The sequence below is a fragment of the Loxodonta africana genome, chromosome 1, assembly GCF_030014295.1.
Source record: "Loxodonta africana isolate mLoxAfr1 chromosome 1, mLoxAfr1.hap2, whole genome shotgun sequence".
NCBI lineage: Eukaryota > Metazoa > Chordata > Mammalia > Proboscidea > Elephantidae > Loxodonta > Loxodonta africana.
The window spans coordinates 77,090,643-77,111,354 of NC_087342.1; the positions used below are offsets into that span (position 1 = coordinate 77,090,643).

At 37.5% G+C, this 20,712-nt stretch overlaps 1 protein-coding gene and 1 pseudogene across 1 annotated transcript; both read left to right on the forward strand.

Annotated features, from left to right (window-relative positions):
- The first annotated feature begins 1,210 nt into the window (after positions 1 to 1,210).
- On the forward strand, positions 1,211 to 2,711 carry LOC100672851 (putative olfactory receptor 2W6). The gene has a single exon (XM_010600689.3). The coding sequence runs from the start codon at positions 1,542 to 1,544 to the stop codon at positions 2,469 to 2,471; it is 930 nt and encodes a 309-aa protein (XP_010598991.1). The 5' UTR covers positions 1,211 to 1,541; the 3' UTR covers positions 2,472 to 2,711.
- Positions 2,712 to 7,054: 4,343 nt separating this feature from the next.
- On the forward strand, positions 7,055 to 20,167 carry LOC100672566 (non-histone chromosomal protein HMG-14-like; annotated as a pseudogene).
- Positions 20,168 to 20,712: the final 545 nt, after the last annotated feature.

Genomic DNA, 20,712 nt, shown 5'->3' on the forward strand with positions numbered 1-20,712 from the left:
TACTCACATTAACTGCACATTTTCCACAAAATCTGAAATAACAGATCTAAAGCAGAAGAAAAACATCAAAATATATTCTCCCTTATTTCCCATATGAAAGTCAAAACCAGGTAAGCCTAAATGACTAGAGACAGTGAAGAAAATTTACTTCCTTTTATTTTGGTATAGTGTATTTGGGTATGGAAAATGAATGTACTACAAGACCTTAAAAATCGAGAAGTTTTCATCAAAGATTTTAAAAAATTTTTTATTTGAGAATTGAAAATTTTTGTGACTAAAATTTAAGTCCTGCTCTGCCTTTATTTTTTCCCAGATAGCCAGATGAATATACTATTATTATGAGAAGTCCTGAATTCTGTAGATTGTTTAGAAATCTAGGTATTTTGTAACATCCGTTTAACAATTTTAATCTTGTTATTTATTCTTACATAATCCAGGAACCAACTTGGCCAAGGGTTTGAGGTGTTTCTGTACCTGTTGTTCTGCTATTTTCATTCTGTCTCCCTTTCTCTGTTATTTCATTATTATCTTAGTATCATTTATGCCAATCATGAGTCATTTTTAATGAAAACAGCTCTTTTCATTCTTCTTAGCCATATTAGTGTCAATCTTTGTTATATTCTTTTTTAACATTACTCTTTATTTACCACATTTTGCTTTTCTTTCCCTCCATTCATCCCTATTGCCATACGCCTCTCTTCTGCAAGCTAATTACATTGCTTTGATGTTTCTAGAAGACAAACAAAAGACAAAATATATTCAATGTTGTCATTTTATTGCTAGACAGAATATTCTACCTGACCCTGGCAATCTAGATTGAAGAATTCTATTACTTACAAAGAAATGAATGGTAGAGATTTGAGTTGACAACATTTCCTGGGATAAAAAAATTGGGATATTTAGTAAATGCAATTATATCCTAAAATAATAAAAATAACATTGACAATATGAAGTAAATGCATGCTTATGCCATATTAATAAGATTATAATAGTCCTGCTCATGGTAGGCAGTAATTTCCCTGTACTTGGTGTTTTTCAAATCACATCTGGAGTACTGAACTCTAGTTGTCACATTTTCAGAAAGTCATTGTCAACATTGAGGGCCTGAGGGTATATGAAGAATAGTTAAAGGAGATTGAACGCCATGGCCTAAAGAAAATTTACTTGAGTTGTGGTAACTGCCTTTAAATATATTAATGTCTGTCAGCTGAAGAGGGGTTAGATGGGATGTGTATTTAATTAAGCTAAAATATTTTGTCTTACGAATCATGGGGAGAAAGTTTCTACTTAATAGAAGATGGACATTTAAAGTCAAATTTTCCAAGAGTGAAATAGTTTGCACTAAGAAGTACTGGGGTATTCGAACAAATTATGAACAGTTTATATAGCTGGGGAAGAAGGTATTGCAATATTGGATGAGTTGTTGGACCTGATGCCATAAGTTTCTTAAAAATCTTGATATTCAATGGTTTTCCAAAAATATAGATTAAAAATTCTTCATTTCGTTCTTCCAGCTACACAGATGATGTGAAAGGAAGGCAATGGAAAGATCCAATGACAGTTCAGAGCATGGCTTTATCTTGGTGGGCTTCTCTGATCGCCCCAGGCTGGAGATGATCCTCTTCATAGTAAATTTTACTCTGTACTCAGTGGCTGTGTTAGGAAATTCAACCATCATCCTTGTGTGTATATTAGACCCCAGACTTCATACCCCAATGTACTTTTTTCTGGCAAACCTTTCCTTTCTGGATCTTTGCTTCAGTACTAGTTGCATTCCACAGATGCTGGTAAACCTCTGGGGCCCTGATAAGACTATCAGTTATGCTGGCTGTGTTGTCCAACTTTTCTCTTTCCTGTCTGTTGGGGGAACAGAGTGCATTCTTTTGGCCATCATGGCCTATGACCGCTATGCTGCAGTCTGCAAACCTCTGCACTATCTGGTCATTATGCACCCCCAGCTGTGTTTAAGATTGGTGGCTGTGGCCTGGGGGAGTGGCCTGGTCAATGCCATTGTTATGTCCCCATTAACAATGACTCTTTCCAGATGTGGCCGGCGCCAAGTTAACCATTTCCTCTGCGAAATGCCAGCACTGATCAAGATGGCTTGTGTGGATGCTCGGGCAGTGGAAATGCTGGCCTTTACCTTTGCCATTCTCATTGTTCTGCTACCCCTCACTCTTATTCTTGTCTCCTATGGCTACATCGCTACAGCAGTGCTGAGGATCAAGTCAGCGACTGGTCGACAGAAGGCCTTCAATACCTGTAGCTCTCACCTCACGGTGGTCTCCCTGTTCTATGGGAGCATCATCTATATGTATATGCAGCCAGGAAACAGCTCCTCCCAAGACCAAGGCAAGTTTCTCACCCTCTTCTACAACCTGGTGACTCCCATGTTGAATCCGCTCATCTACACGTTAAGAAATAAGGAAGTGAAGGGGGCACTGAAGAAAGTTTTGGGGTGGCAGCAATGAACAGGATATGTACAATAAGTTATGAAAATCCTAAGCAAAATACTTTTTCTAAACACTACCATTCATTTTGTGCTTATAATAAATCCAACCAATGTATCAAACACTCTTGGATTTTTTTTTAATATGAATAAATAGGCTGAAGTGTATTTAAACAAAGGAATTACATTCAAAGTCAAAGTTAATCAACCGTAACTACATATAATATGGATGGATCTTAGCGAAATAATATTTACTAAAAGACTTAAGTCCCAAAAGAAAGGTAAAATAATGACTCTCATATAGTTATAAAATGAACATGTGTTAAAGGTTTTCTTGAACTCAGTGAGAGAATGTTATAAGCATTAAAAAAAAAAAAGTCAAGAAAGCACAAATTTATATGGAGTAAAGGAATCTTGAAATCAATGTTCAAATTTTGAAATAAATTTAACTTCTCTCTGACAGGACAGAATTTACATTTCATAGACAAGAATTATTTCGCATTGCTCTAAATTATCTATAATTTACAAAGTTGTAAAATGTTTGCCACAGAATTAAAGACAGAAAACCTGGAGGGGTGTTCTCCAGAGTATAGACAATGTATAATTTTCCAGCAAAGCACAATTTTTCCCTACGAACTGAATTATATACCTTATTTACGTTATAAAACTAAGTACATATAGCCTTAAACCTCTTAATAAAAGGGTGTAGGTATTTTTATCCAGATTTTTTAAATGGTGAAAATATTGCTTATAGAGCCTATGTAATTTTGCCCAGGTCACACAGAAAATAAGTGGGTTTCAAAAGTGGTTTGTATGATGCCTGAACCTCTCGCATCATCCACTGAATAACACTGCCTTTGCTATAAGACTGTATAGTGCACAGCCCTGGTGGTATAGTGGTTAAGAGCTCAGACTGCTAACCAAAAGGTCAGCAGTTTGAATCCACCAGCCACTCCTTGGAAACTCTATTGGGAGGTTCTACTCTGTTCTATAGGGTCGCTAGGAGTCGGAATTGACTCCATGGCAATGGGTTTGGTTTGGTAATAATCAGCCCCAGGGTACAGTGGTAGCTCAGTGTTAGAATTCTTTCCTTCTTCATGTAGGAGACCCGGGTTGGATTCCAGGCCAATGCACCTCGAGCACAGCCACCACCTGTCTGTCAGTGGAGGCTTGTGTGTTGCTATGATTCTGAAGAGGTTTCAGTGGAGTGTCCAGACTAAGGTGAACTAGGAAGAAGGCCTGGCAATCTACTTCTCAAAAAATCAGCCAATGGATCACAACAGTCCAATCTTGTTGTGTATGTAGTCTCCATGAGTCAGAGACCTACAGGATAGCAGCTAACAACAACAATAATGAGCTCCAGGCTTATTTCCTTCATCTACCTGTACAATACTACAAGCATGCTGAGTATGTTATAGATCCTACAAGAGAATGCTCACCATTTAACAACTGACTCATTTTTCTTTATTAATACCATGACACCCCCCCTCCCCATTGCTCCACACAAACCTCCTGTCCAAATTTTTTCCATGCTTCAGCCCAAATACAACATATTTATAAAATTGTCTGGAACTCCTCAATTTAAAAATGCTCTGCCACTCCTTTCAGCACATAGAATTTTTATACACTGGAATTACAGTTTTCTTGTTAATATTTTATGTGTTTCGTATGTCTCCTATCATATTGTGAGTTTCTTGATGGTAGACCCATTTATTTTTCCAATTCCTCTCAGCACCACTCAAAGTATTAGCATCACTCAGGGTATTGCTGTTGTCGTTGTTGGGAGCCATTGTGTCAATTTCGACTCATAGTGACCCCAGGTAACAGAGTAGAAATGCCCCATAGGGTTTTCTTGGCTGTAATCTGCTTTATGGAAGCAGATTGCCAGGTCTTTCTTCCATAGAGCCACTGGGTGGATTCAAATCTCCAACTTTTCAGTTAGCAGCTGAGCGCATAGCAGTTTCGCCAATTAGGCTATTATAATCCCTTGTAGATAGTACTCATACTCATGAGTCAGAATTGACTCGACGGCAGTGGGTTTGGTTTTTTGTAGATAGTAAGCTATCAATAATAGCTTGGGGTGGTTACTAATTTTAACTGATTAATTACATCCAGAAATTTATCCTTTCCCTTTTAATTGATGCTACTGTCTAATTGTTTTTGTTCTCGAAAGCTCACATGTGAATCTATCACAATATACTATCTGGGTTTAAATCTGCTCTGTCAAATATTTTCTACTTTTTTTTCTCAATTCAATGTAAATTCTACAATGATGGAGAAAAATAAAGTCAGTAAAGAACCTCTTCCCCCTGGTATTAAAACTTATGCCCAGCTTTTTGGAACAAAGCTATGTTTTCCTAAATATGAATATAAACTTTAGGGAAATTACTATGAAATCTGCAACAGTATAGAGGGTGTTTTTCCTTGGAGGAGGCTAGACGGTAACAACAGTTTAGCATTTGCGTTCAAACCTCTTTGACTGACATAAGAAAAATATTTCTCTCTCTTTTCATTAAACTGATTCTCTCAAATGCAATACTCTCTGTCTGTAGTTCATTATTTCTTATTTGTTACCCACTTCCCATTGTTAATCATGCATTAAAACCAGTGAAAATATTATCAAAAAAGTCTGTAAATCTAAGTGAAATAATACATGTTTACAAATCATAGATATGATGGAAAGTTAGAGGACAGCCTTTGTCAAGATCAGTGGGAATGACTACATTTACGTAATATTCAGTTTTGCACTGAAAAGAGAAATTACTTATAATGAATGTATTATAATGTGCAGGTGATGAAAATACTTTAAATACACATTATTTTTACCTCTGGTGCAGAGTTGCATATATCACTTCTCAAGGCAATAGAGGTTAAGATCGGTGGCTCATAGAATGGTACTCTTATGATTATATAAAGCCTTATAATATGTGTTATAGATCTGGTGATTTCTAAAATAGCTCCCACTTCTATCCTTTTTTTTTTTTTTTTTGGTATTTGTTTTTTAAAATGTCAGTATTAATTTAATATCTTAGAAAGGCACATTCATTTTGTATAACCTATATTTTACGGAATATTTGTCTTGAAATAGTTTATTGGAAATATTCTTAAGAGCGAAAATCAAAATAAATGTTTATTTTGCTAATATCCATGTAAAATAATTTATAAAGGCATAACAGAAAAAATATGCCTCTGGGATGAGTGTCATACATTATTATAAAATGGGTTGTTGATCCTATATGATCTTTTAACCCTGATGCAGTCTTTTGTAGACGTGCTCAGGATTTTTTCATGACAAAACTACCTATCCTCTCTGTACTGCAGTATCAAAGAAATTCTTCTACTGGGCCTCAAAAGTTTCTGTATCTTTCATAGTGCTAAAAAAAAAAAAAAAGGATAAATTAATTCAAACATCCTTCCCCTGGAGTATTTTATTTCATTAATTAGGGTAACTTTTTTTTAAAACTGTCACTCAAAGGAATGAATCCACAATACGAGAATTTCAGGTATTATTACTAAGCTTCTTAAAAAATAATATTTATCTGCTTTCCAGGAAAGAGAAGAGCTCACAAAAAAACTCTCCAAAAACACATAGCTATTCACACCCATTCTATGTGAAATTAAATATTACTATTATAATTGATAAGAAATTTTAAATAAAAAGTATACTTAAATTTTATAAGTATGAAAAGTGATTCTTTTCTTTTTGTGTTTTTTTTTTTTTTGGTGGTTGTTGTTCAAAGTGTCAACATTACCTTCTTTGTGATTATGAAGAAAAATGTAAATTTTGATTTACTTGTGTAGTTAATAAAAAATTTTTTTGTGTGTGTGTAGTTAATAGTTTCTAAAATTGCAGAATCAACTGGCTATGTGAAAAACAAAAACATGTCTACTATAATTTTTTCTGCCATAATTTTTAATGCCATCCACTAGTGTTATTGCTATCCATATTATGGGAGAGCAGAAGCCTTTTTCAAAAATAATATCTAAAAAGCCCTGTACATACAATTTGTAGAAGACTAAAATAAAAAAACTTAATTTTTCTTTGACATCAAACACGTTTACCTGAGAAAATGAAAATGTTGAATTCTTTAAAAAATTTTTTTAGTAAGATGATTTCTATCTTAAGATCATTTATTCTTGCACACTTGAATAAAAAAAAGAACTTGACATGTCTGGGCAAAATAACATAACTTTGTTGCATTCATTTACCAATAAATGTTGATTATGGCTGAAAATCACACACATTTGAAATGTATTATACTGGGAATATTCTGAATCTCATGTAAAAATTACCTCTAGCCTAATTCTTTGTAGGCTGATGAAATTAATTGCACCAAGGGAGATATTAACTACTTATTTGGATATTTACATATGCATAGGCAAATTCCTGGCCACGTTGGGAGAGAAACCTTTTAAGACTGTAAACAATGTAAAGCTCTTATTTTTATAAAATAAGAGGTGAGGCCAAGATGGTAGACTAGGTAGACGCTACCTCGGATCCCTCTTGCAACAAAGACTCGGAAAAACAAGTGAATTGATCACATACATAACAATCTACGAACCCTGAACAACAAACACAGATTTAGAGACGGAAAACGAACAAATATGGGGAAGCAGCGATTGTTTTCGGAGCCTGAAGCCAGCGTCCCAGTCAGGTAACCTTGCCACCTGATTTAGGGCAGGGCCCAGGGGAGCTGACGGCGCAAACAAGGGGCGCAGCCCTACCCACCTGAACTCACCCCGGGAGGGGGCCTAGCCAGTCTGCGCGGGCGGCGTTGCGACGCAGCTGGTGGGAGAAGTCCCCGGGAGGCAGTGACTGATCTTGGAGCTGGGAGAGCAGCGTCCCAGCCGGGGAATCTTGCCGCCAGGCATTTGACTGGGCACGGTCATGGCACAAGCACAGAGAGCTGCTCCAATCCCCTGAACTAACCCCAGAGGGGCCCAGCCGATCGCGGGAGTGGCGCAATGACACCGTGGGCTGGAAGAGAAGTCCCCGGGAGGCAGTGACTGATTTTGGAGCCGGGAGTGTCCTGTCCCAGCAGGGGAATCTTGACGCTGGGTGTGGGACTGGCAGCGGAGGATCTGACCGCGGCTTCAGTGGGCCAGATCCCCGGGGGCAACCTCCACACAGCCAGCACACATAGGCAACACGCCCCTCGGGAATCTCAGATAAAATAGTCATTCCCAGCAAGACAAGCAACTCTGGCTATATTCTGAGGTGCTACTCCCCTATTTCTCTGATTCCTCCCCCACCCTCCCCAGGCGGCTTCATTAACATTGGAATTTCCTGAGCCAGAGGGAGAACGGCTCTGGCTCCAGGGCGACTTTGCTGTCCCCCCCCCTTTTTTTTCTTTTGGTCTTTTCCTAATCCACTCTTCCGGCCTGAGAGAAGGAAACACAAAAAACCCAGGGACCAAAAATCCACCCCTAATTGGACTAAAAACACAGAACCAGCTACAGCCAAGCATATATAATCCAAATCTCAGACTTTCATCCTTACACGGAACAAGGCGGAAGTTATAATCCAAAGGCAGTTCTGATAGGGATCTGACTGCATTTTTTTTTTAGCGGATTTTCTGGAAAAACTAGTTTCCCAGTCATGGCTTGGAGATAGCAGTCCATATCAAACCACATAAAGAAGCAGACCATGACAGCTTCCACAACCCCCCAAACAAAAGAATCAAAATCTTTCCCAAATGAAGATACAATTCTGGAATTATCAGATACAGAATATAAAAAAACTAATGTACAGAATGCTTCAAGACATCAGAAACGAAATAAGGCAAACTGCAGAAAAAGCCAAGGAACACACTGATAAAACAGTTGAAGAACTCAAAAAGATTATTGAAGAACATAGCGGAAAAATTAATAAGTTGCAAGAATCCATAGAGAGACAACATGTAGAAATCCAAATAATTAACAATAAAATTACAGAACTAGACAACACAATAGGAAGTCAGAGGAGCACACTCGAGCAATTAGAATGCAGACTGGGACATCTGGAGGACCAGGGAATTAACACCAACATAGCTGAAAAAAAATCAGATAAAAGAATTAAAAAAACTGAAGAAACCCTAAGAATCATGTGGGACTCTATCAAGAAGGATAACTTGCATGTGATTGGAGTCCCAGAACAGGGAGGGAGGTCAGAAAACCCACAGAAAATAGTTGAAGATCTCCTGACAGAAAACTTCCCTGACATCATGAAAGACGAAAGGATATCTATCCAAGATGCTCATCGAACCCCATTTAAGATTGATCCAAAAAGAAAAACACCAAGACATCAAACTCGCCATAACCAAAGATAAAGAGAAAATTTTACAAGCAGCCAGGGAGAAAGGAAAGGTTTCCTTCAAGGGAGAATCAATAAGAATAAGTTCAGACTACTCAAGCAGAAACCATGCAAGCAAGAAGGGAATGGGACGACATATACAGAGCACTGAAGGAGAAAAACTGCCAGCCAAGGATCATATATCCAGCAAAACTCTCTCTGAAATATGAAGGAGAAATTAAGATATTTACAGATAAACACAAGTTTAGAGAATTTGCAAAAACCAAACCAAAGCTACAAGAAATACTAAAGGATATTGTTTGGTCACAAAGCCAATAATATCAAATACCAGCACAACACAAGGTCACAAAACAGAACATCCTGATATCAACTCAAATTGGGAAATCACAAAAACAAATTAAGATTAATTAAAAAAAAAAGTTCATAACAGGGAATCATTGAAGTCAATATGTAAAAGATCACAATAATCAAAAAGAGGGACTAAATACAGGAGGCATAGAACTGCCATCTGGAGAGTGATACAAGGCGATATAGAACAATACAAGTTAGGTTTTTACTTAGAAAAATAGGGGTAAATAATAAGGTAACCACAAAAAGGTATAACAACTCCATAACTCGAGATAAAAGCCAAGAAAAACGTAACGACTCAACAAACATAAAGTCAAAGACTACGAAAATGAGGATCTCACAATTTACTAAGAAAAAGTCTCAGGACAAAAAAATATGTGGAAAAATGAAACTGTCAACAACCCACATAAAAAGGCATCAAAATGACAACACTTAACACTTATTTATCTATAATTACGCTGAATGTAAATGGACTAAATGCACCAATAAAGAGACAGAGAGCCTAGGACTGGATAAAGAAACACGATCCATCTATATGCTGCCTACAAGAGACACACCTTAGTCTTAGAGACACAAACTAAAACTCAAAGGATGGAAAAAAATATATCAAGCAAACAATAAGCAAAAAAGAAGAGGAGTAGCAATATTAATTTCTGACAAAATAGACTTCAGACTTAAATCCACCACAAAGGATAAAGAAGGACACTACATAATGATAAAAGGGACAATTGATTAGGAAGACATAACCATATTAAATATTTATGCACCCAATGACAGGGCTGCAAGATACATAAATCAAATTTTAACAGAACTGAAAAGTGAGATAGACACTTCCACAATTATAGTAGGAGACTTCAACACACCACTTTCGGAGAAGGACAGGACATCCAGTAAGAAGCTCAATAGAGACACGGAAGACCTAATTACAACAATCAACCAACTTGACCTCATTGACTTATACAGAACTCTCCACCCAACTGCTGCAGAGTATACTTTTTTTTCTAGCTCACATGGAACATTCTCTAGAACAGACCATATATTAGGTCATAAAACAAACCTTTGCAGAATCCAAAACATTGAAATATTACAAAGCATCTTCTCAGACCACAAGGCCATAAAACTAGAAATCAATAACAGAAAAACTAGGGAAAAGAAATCAAATACTTGGAAACTGAACAATACCCTCCTGAAAAAAGACTGGGTTATAGAAGACATCAAGGAGGGAATAAGGAAATTCATAGAATGCAACGAGAATGAAAATACTTCCTATCAAAACCTCTGGGACACAGCAAAAGCAGTGCTCAGATGCCAATTTATATCGATAAATGCACACACACAAAAAGAAGAAAGAGCAAAAATCAGAGAACTGTCCCTACAACTTGAACAAATAGAAAGTGAGCAACAAAAGAATCCATCAGGCACCGGAAGAAAACAAATAATAAAAATTAGAACTGAACTAAATGAATTAGAGAACAGAAAAACAATTGAAAGAATTAACAAAGCCAAAAGCTGGTTCTTTGAAAAAATTAACAAAATTGATAAACCATTGGCTAGACTGACTAAAGAAATACAGGAAAGGAAACAAATAACCCGAATAAGAAACGAGAAGGACCACATCACAACAGAACCAACTGAAATTTAAAGAATCATATCAGATTTTTACGAAAAATTGTACTCTAACAAATTTGCAAACCTAGAAGAAATGGATGAATTCCTGGAAAAACACTACCTACCTAAACTAACACATTTAGAAGTAGAACAACTAAATAGACCCATAACAAAAAAAGAGATTGAAACGGTAATCAAAAAACTCCCAACAAAAAAAAGCCCCGGCCCGGACGGCTTCACTGCAGAATTCTACCAAACTCTCAGAGAAGAGTCAACACCACTACTACTGAAGGTATTTCAAAGCATAGAAAATGACGGAATACTACCCAACTCATTCTATGAAGCCACCATCTCCCTGATACCAAAACCAGGTAAAGACACCACAAAAAAAGAAAATTACAGACCTATATCCCTCACGAACATAGACGCAAAAATCCTCAACAAAATTCTAGCCAATAGGATTCAACAACATATGAAAAAAATAATTCACCACGATCAAGTGGGATTTATACCAGGTATAAAAAAAAAAATTTTTTTTATGCAAGGCTGGTTTAATATCAGAAAAACCATTAATGTAATCCACCACATAAATAAAACAAAAGACAAAAACCACATGATCTTATCAATTGATGCAGAAAAGGCATTTGACAAAGTCCAACACCCATTTATGATAAAAACTCCCACCAGAATAGGAACTAAAGGAAAATTCCTCAACATAGTAAAGGGCATCTATTTTTTTATGCAAAGCCAACAGCCAACATCACTCTAAATGGAGAGAACCTGAAAGCATTTCCCTTGAGAACGGGAAACACACAAAGATGCCCTTTATCACTGCTCTTATTCAACATCGTGCTAGAAGTCCTAGCCAGGGCAATTAGGCTAGACAAAGAAAAAAAAGGCATCCGGATTGGCAAGGAGGAAGTAAAATTATCTCTATTTGCAGATGACATGATCTTATACACAGAAAACCCTAAGGAATCCTCCAGAAAACTACTGAAACTAAGAGAAGAGTTTGGCAGAGTCTCAGGTTATAAAATAAACATGCAAAAATCACTTGGATTCCTCTACATCAACAAAAAGAACATCGAAGAGGAAATAACCAAATCAATACCATTCACAATAGCCCCCAAGAAGATAAAATACTTAGGAATAAATGATACCAAGGATGTAAAAGACCTATACAAAGAAAACTACAAAGCTCTACTACAAGAAATTCAAAAGGACATACTTAAGTGGAAAAACATATCTTGCTCATGGATAGGAAGACTTAACATAGTAAAAATGTCTATTCTACCAAAAGCCATCTATTCATACAATGCACTTCCGATCCAAAATCCAATGTCATTTTTTAAGGTGATAGAGAAAAAAATCACCAATTTCATATGGAAGGGAAAGAAGCCTCGGATAAGCAAAGCATTACTGGAAAAGAAGAAGAAAGTGGGAGGCCTCACCCTACCTGATTTCAGAAGCTATTATACAGCCACATTAGTCAAAACAGCCTGGTACTGGTACAACAACAGGCGCACAGACCAATGGAACAGAATTGAGAACCCAGATATAAATCCATCCACATATGAGCAGCTGATATTTGACAAAGGCCCAGTGTCAGTTAATTGGGGAAAAGATAGTCTTTTTAACAAATGGTGCTGGCATAACTGGATATCCATTTGCAAAAACATGAAACAGGACCCATACCTCACACCATGCACAAAAACTAACTCCAAGTGGATCAAAGACCTAAACATAAAGACTAAAACGATAAAGATCATGGAAGAAAAAATAGAGACAACCTTAGGAGCCCTAATACAAGGCATAAACAGAATACAAAACATTACCAAAAATGATGAAGAGAAACCCGATAACTGGGAGCTCCTAAAAATCAAACACTTATGCTCATCTAAAGACTTCACTGAAAGAGTAAAAAGACCACCTACAGACTGGGAAAGAATTTTCAGCTATGACATCTCCGACTAGCGCCTGATCTCTAAAATCTACATGATTCTGTCAAAACTCAACCACAAAAAGACAAACAACCCAATCAAGAAGTGAGCAAAGGATATGAACACACACTTCACTAAAGAAGATATTCAGGCAGCTAACAGATACATGAGAAAATGCTCTCGATCATTAGCCAGTAGAGAAATGCAAATTAAAACTACGATGAGATTCCATCTCACTCCAACGAGGCTGGCATTAATCCTAAAACACAAAATCATAAATGTTGGAGAGGCTGCGGAGAGATTGGAACTCTTATACACTGCTGGTGGGAATGTAAAATGGTACAACCACTTTGGAAATCTATCTGGCGTTATCTTAAACAGTTAGAAATAGAACTACCATACAACCCAGAAATCCCACTCCTCGGAATATACCCTAGAGAAACAAGAGCCTTCACACAAACAGATGTATGCACACCCATGTTTATTGCAGCTCTGTTTACAATAGCAAAAAGTTGGAAGCAACCAAGGTGTCCATCTATGGATGAATGGGTAAATAAATTGTGGTATATTCACACAATGGAATACTACGCATAGATAAAGAATAGTGACGAATCTGTCAAACATTTCATAACATAGAGGAACCTGGAAGGCATTATGCTGAGCGAAATCAGTCAGAGGCAAAAGGACAAATATTGTATAAGACCACTATTATAAGATCTTGAGAAATAGTATAAACTGAGAAGAACACATACTTTTGTGGTTACGAGGCGGGGAGGGAGGGAGGGAGAGGGTTTTTTTTTACTGATTAATTAGCTGATAAGAACTGCTTTAGGTGAAGGGAAGGACAACACTCAATACATGGAAGGTCAGCTCAACTGGACTGGACTGGACCAAAAGCAAAGAAGTTTCCGGGATAAACTGAATACTTCAAAGGTCAGCGGAGCAAGGGCTGGGGTTTGGGAACCATGGTTTATGGGGACTTCTGAGTCAATTGGCAAAATAATTCTATTATGAAAACATTCTGCATCCCACTTTGAAATGTGGCGTCTGGGGTCTTAAAAGCTAACAAGCGGCCATCTAAGATGCATCAATTGGTCTCAACCCACCTGGAGCAAAGGAGAATGAAGAACACCAAGGTCACACGACAACAAAGAGCCCAAGAGACAGAGAGGGCCACATGAACCAGAGACCTACATTATCCTGAGAACAGAAGAACTAGTTGGTGCCCGGCCACAATCGATGACTGCCCTCACAGGGAGCACAATAGAGAACCCCTGAGGGAGCAAGAGATCAGTGGGATGCAGACCCCAAATTCTCATAAAAAGACCAGACTTAATGGTCTGGATGTGACTAGAGGAATCCCGGTGGTCATGGTCCCCAAACCTTCTGTTGGCACAGGACGGAAACCATTCCCGAAGACAATTTATCAGACATGGAAGGGACTGGACAGTGGGTGGGAGAGAGATGCTGATGAAGAGTGAGCTAATTATATCAGGTGGACACTTGAGACTGTGTTGGCACCTCCTGTCTGGAGGGGGGATGGGAGGATAGAGAGAGTTGGAGGCTGCCAAAGTTTTCATGAAAGGAGAGACTGGAAGGGCTGACTCATTAGGGGGAGAGCAAGTGGGAGTAAGGAGTAAGATGTATATTAACTTATATGTGACAGACTGACTTGATTTGTAAACGTTCATTTGAAGCTCAATAAAATTTAATAAAAAAAAAACAACTTTCTGACTTAGAGGTATAATCAACACACCATGCCCAAAACTGACTTGTAAATCAAAGGATCAATCCAGATGGAATTGGTTTAAGCATAACCTTTTTTTGTGATACAAATTTATCATAGATTCGTGCATGATGTCCTCGATTTTTAATATAGATAAATAATTTGTGGTATATTTAAGAATATCATAACTGGAGGTCCTCCTATTAAAAGACAATGAATCCTAAAGTACAAAGTATATTTTTTTGTTGTTATAAAAATATATATAATACAACATTTGCCAGTTCAACATTTTTCAAGTGTACAATTTAGTGATATCAATTACATGAATCATGTTGTGTAACAATTACCCATAATCATTGCAAAATTTCCCATCACTGTAAACAAAAACTCACTTGCCAAATGATAACAAACTACATTTTTAATGCATTGCTGAATGGCAACAAAGTAAGCGAAATCTTCAAGGTAAAAGAGGAAAATGCTAAAGAATTGAAAATCAAAACTGTGAATGATAAACCAAGCCAATGTAGCTTGAAAGTGGAGCAAAATGTGGCCAAATATTGGAAGAAAGGGCCTTAAACAGTGGCAAAAAGGGAGAGCTGAATTTGAGACTCCTATGTCAATCGAAGATGCCCCAAAATGACTAAATTGACACGAATTTATCTGAGAAGCAAAAGAAAATCTTCTCTGGCAGTAAGCGTTATAAATTTATGACTTCAGGATGCCCACTATTAAGTTCAACCAAATATAAACCCATTTTAAAATGATCAAAGACAAGGAAATAAGCCATCATGAAGGTTACCAGAAACTATAAACAGAAATCTAGATTTCCAAGGAATTCAGATGTCAAAATTATCAAGTACAGAATATAAAATAATAGCATATAAAATGTTTACAGAAATAAAAGATGGAATAAAACTTGAGCGTACAACCTGAGACTATCAAAAATATCCAAGCAGATTTAAGAAAGGACCAAATAGACATTTAAAGGAAAAAAAAAAAAAAAAGTGTCATTTGAAATTAAGACTCAAAAGCTAGGAAAATACAAAATTGTACAATTTTATAGTGGGGATTTGGCAATATCCAGCAAAATTACAAATAAATTTACAGTTTTACACAACATCCCACTTCCAGGAACCCAGCCTGAAGATCCAATGGCAAAAATATGATGGGATGATAGCACATATGCACAAAGCCTTCCATTCCAACACTATTTCTAATATCAAAATGAGCAAATAATCCAAATGCCTACCAATAGGGGACTAGTTGAGTATAACACAGATGAAAAAGGATTTAGGAATATTTCTATGTACTATAATGGAATAACTTCCAGCACATATAATTAGATGAAGGAAAAAAAAAAAGCAAAAAGGAGAAAAATGTTTACAGTATACTACCATTTATTTGAAAAAAAAAAAGGTCTCATGTTTGTCAACACTGGCAATTTCCTTGTCATCGTAATAGCATTTGACCATCGTGTGGTCATCTGTCACTCTTTGTATTACTTCACCATCATGACCCAGCGCCTCTGTGCCTGCTTAGTGGTTGTTCCCTGGTTCACTGCTGTCTTGAACCCCCTCGTGCACACACCTTTATGATGGTCCATCTGCACTTCCGCATTTCCTCTGTGACAGCAACTTTCTCTTCCCTCTATCCTGTTCTGACCAGCCTTAATCAGTTGATGGTTCTGGCTGTGGTGAGGCTGCTCTTTGTGGTAACTTCAGGGTGTATTCTGGCATCTTATACCCATATCATCTCTGCTGTGATGGAAGTTACTTCTGCCCAAAGAAAACTCAAGGCTCTCTCCACCTGTGGATCCCACCTTGGCTTGGTCCTTCTTTTCTCTGGAGCAATCACAAAGATCTAAATGACTCCCATATCCAATCATTCAACTGAAAAAGACAGTGGCATCGGTGATTTTCATTGTGGTAGCCCCTGTATGCACCGGGTTGGGTTTGGGAGCCTATGTATTGACTCCTTTCATTTACACTATAAGTAACAACAAGCAGAAGGGGCTTTAAAGAAGGTCCTAGACCGGAGAAAAATCTTCTAGTGATTTGCACTGGCTGAGGATTTCAAATGTAATAAGGTCATTATTTCACTATTATAAATACAAAGCTGTTGTTAAGTACCTAATTAAACTTGGCATAACCTAAATTTCCTACAAACTCTAAGAGTGACATAGTCACAGCCCTTATTCATTTTGAGTTCTCTGAGAGATTATCGACGTGGACAAACATATAAAGTCCCTGAAAATTACAATGAAAATATGAAATCAGCATTTAAATGCATAGTTAACACATCATAGGCAGCTCATATTAATAAGGAATAAACACATGGAGTGCAGAATAGAGGATGGCCCCAGGACTATCCTCCTAGAGTAGGATGGAGTAGATGACCACACTGTCATGCAAGAAAAACACTAGGGGATAAATTTATTATGAAATCAAATGTTCAAACCATAACTGCAATGTGAGGTCAAAGGGAGAAGAGATTGATGAGGGCTGAAGAGGTCAAGGAACACTTCAAGGAAAAGACAGCATTTAATCTGGCTCTTGAATGAGGAATGAGTTTTACATAGGAATGAAGAGAACAAACACATGAGGAAGCTTTGTAGGTAAAAAGGAGCATGGCATATATTGAAAAAACTTAATCTGAATGGAATGGATGGTCTGTATTAGGGACTGGTGAGAGTATGGATAGTTAGTTATTCCTCACCCTAATGTTTTACATTTATTCATGTTTTATAGTTACGTTGTTTGCATTTCCTATAATCTGTCTGTTTTTCTCCTGTGTAAAAAGTAAATCTATATCTATGTCTCTGTACATATCTATCTCTAAAGTTATGTCTATCTAAATCCTCATACTGGTTTACAAAGAATTGTCTGAGAGGCTATTAAAATTAAAAAATCTGTATTGTTATTCAAGGAGCCCTGGTGGCACAGTGGTTAAATGCTCAACTGCTAACCAAAAGGTTGGTGGTTTGAACTCACCAGCCAATCTACGGGAGAAAGATATGACAGTCTGCTTTTGTAGAGAGTTACAGCCTCAGAAACCCTGTGTGGCAGCTCTACTCTGTCCTTTAGGGTCACTAAGAGTCAGAATTGACTCCATGGCAGTGCATTTTGGGTATTGTTATTCACTCTGAAACATGCATAGACTCAGCTATATGGGAAGAACCACACCTGCAATTAAAAGCATATGTCTTTGTGAGTTTTGACTGAGAATCCATATTTGACTTAACTGGTTGTTTTTTACATCTGCAATGTTCCCTTAGAGTCCTGCAAAGTGCAATTTTCCATATGTCGTTATATTCCATATTTTAAGTCATATCACCCCAAATATTTTTTCAAACTTGGAAAAAAACTTTTTTTCATGTCCTACAATAATTAACGGAAACACTGGTGGTGTAGTGGTTAAGTGCTATGGCTGCTAACCAAGAGGTTGGCAGTTTGAATCCGCCAGGCGCTCCTTGGAAACTCTATGGGGCAGTCCTACCCTGTCCTACAGGGTCACTATGAGTTGGAATCGACTTGATGGCAGTGGGTTATAATAACATGCAGAAATAGATAAGAACACAGAGATAAAGAGACAGAGAAAAAACAGCATTTCAGTATAAATATTAATTTGCTTCTTTATGATGGGGAGCCCTTCTAGAAATTGCATTTGTGTTTTTTTTTCTCTGAAGAGAGATATAAGAAAAATTTGTTGGACCATGTAAGGACTATATCAGATCCCAATTTCCTGTTTCTTGAAAGATCTTTGTATGTCAGACATCTTACTTGCAAACATCAGAAATCAATGCTGTGTTATTAAGGAGAAATGGAATATAATGAGGATATTGGGTAGGTCAGAAAATTGCTGGAGAACCACACTCAGAGACCCATGACCAGACCACAGCCCCAACGACATACTTAGAACCATCTGAGGTTGACTGCTTACCACACTCGTGCTACCTGCCCTGGACAGTGGATGCCTGTACTAGCCTATTGCCACTGCTAACTCATAAACTGGACATTTCTGCGATTGCCACCACCACCAGAGATCTTTTCCACTGCCACTAGCTCTTTGTATCACTGACCCTTGATTCAAATTGCAAGGTGGCCATATCTGAATGTCCAGCATAGAGCACATGCCCTTACCCTAAGCACAAGGAAGATTGAGAAAGAAAACATCTCAAATGTTCACCTATACTGAACACCATGCTGTGCTTCCCAGATCCTCTTTCAGGACTGAAGAGCTCATTCTTCCAGCTGCTGTCAGTACTGCCAGCTGATAACCCTGTCTGACAGACCTCACTGTCAGCCCTCTCAAGAAATTGTCCTCAGCTGAAAAGAGCAGCCTGGCCTAAAGTCATAACTCATCCCTAGGACCAAAATGAATTCAACGACCAGCCCCAAGGGGATATGAAGGCGCAATACCCATGACCCAACTCAGGAATACTCTGAAGGGCCATCTTAGTTCCATGGGAGTAGCTAAAGCTTTTGTTGTGATTGCATCACAGCCCAGCTTCTTCAGCCTTTACTTCCGCACAGGCTCAAACCCAAAATTGTCCCTTAAAATCATCCTGCATGTCAAAATTCACCTCAGAGTATGCAACACCACCTATAATAAGGCAATTAGAGAACATTCTGTGAATGTACTACCAAAAAAAAAAAAAAAAATTAACAACGCATGCAGTAACAAAAAGGCCCTCCACTTGAAATGTTTTTAATTCTCTCTTAAATAACTCTTGACTCAAGGAGAAAATATAAACATTTCAGAATCTCTAGAAAATGATGACAATCAAATCACTACATATGAGAAAGCATGGGAACAGCTAAAGCAGTGTGCAGAGGAAAATTCTTAGCCATAAATGTATATATGAAACACAGATCAAAAAAAGAAACCGAACCTGTTGCCAGTGATCCCAACTCATAGAGACCTATAGGACAGAATAGAACTGCTCCCATAGGGTTTCCAAGGAGCAGCTGGTGGATTGAACTGACCACCTTTTGGTTGGCAGGGAGCTCTTAACTGCTGAGTCACCAGAGATTCTCATGAAACATAGATAAATCTAATTAATGACCAAACTAAAAAGTAAGGAAAGTCAACAAAGTAAACTGAAGTAATACAAAATAAACTGAGATTAAAGCAGAAATTAATAAATTACAAAACAAAAAAAAATAGAATTTATAAATAAATCTGGGTGGGATATTAAAAAAAATTAAGAAAGCACTGCCAACCTAATTAACAAAAAAGGATAATTCACAAATATAAAAAATAAGAAATGATTAGAAGAAATCCCTAGAGAAACAGAGGCAATTTAAAGAAACATAACACTAACTGGAAAAAAAAAAAACTAACTGGATGGCAGTGGAGCTCCAGCGACCAGGCAGCCCAACTTCGAGGTGGCTCTCTGCCCTCTGTTGTCTGAAGACACCCGGCAAGCGCCTACCCCACAGCCAAGATACGCAAGAGGAAGGTCAGCTCCGCCTAAGAGGCGGTGAAGGAGGAGACCAAGAGGAGATCAGGAAGGTTAGCTGAACCTGCCCCAGCAAAAGTGGAAACAAAGACAAAAAAGGCAGCAGGAAGGGATAAATCTTCAGACAAAAAAGAGCAAACAAAAGGGGAAAGGGAAGCAAAGGGAAAACAGGCTGAAGAGACTAATCAAGAAACTAATGATTTCCCTACATAAAATGGAGAAAATAAAAACGAGGAGAGTCCAGCCTCTGATGAAGCAGGAGAGAAAGAAGCCAAGTCTGATTAATGTCTATCATGTTTTATCAGTGGTCCTTGTATCTCCCTTCTTGTACAATCCAGAGGAATATTTTTATCACCCATTTTGTAAACACAAGTTTTTAAGTAGCTCTAGAAACATTACATTTTTAAGAAGGAGGAAATCCCACCTCATCCCGTTTTTTAAGTCTGAACACTTTTTTTAAGAGGTGAAATCATCTGCTGGTTGTTTATTTTTTGGTACAACCAGAAACATAGTGAGATGTTGAATTATGGGAGGCTTTGACTGTCTTGGAAGTCAATGGAACGTCCCATAGGTGTTAAGGGGGAGAAGAAGTTTTTATATCCCATAATACAAAGCATACTTAATGGCAATTTGGAGTCTCAGTCATGCATTTATATGATTTGAACATTTAAAATTACTTTTACTTCCATATAGTTTTTTAGAAGAATTGTTTCTTGAAGAAAACGACTCCCTCATCTTGGCTCTCCCTGTTAGAACTGTGTGCATTCTGTAGCATCTTTAATCGAGGTAGTCCAGTTTTCCGAATAACTTTGTTATGTCCTGTGAAAGGTTGAACATCTGAGTGTGTAGTGTGTGTGATAATAAATTGTGAATTACAGGAACTTATGA

Coding starts and splice junctions, on each gene's coding strand:
- LOC100672851 (XM_010600689.3), top strand. CDS start 1,542: ATGGAAAGATCCAATGACAGTTCAGAGCATGGCTTTATCTTGGTGGGC.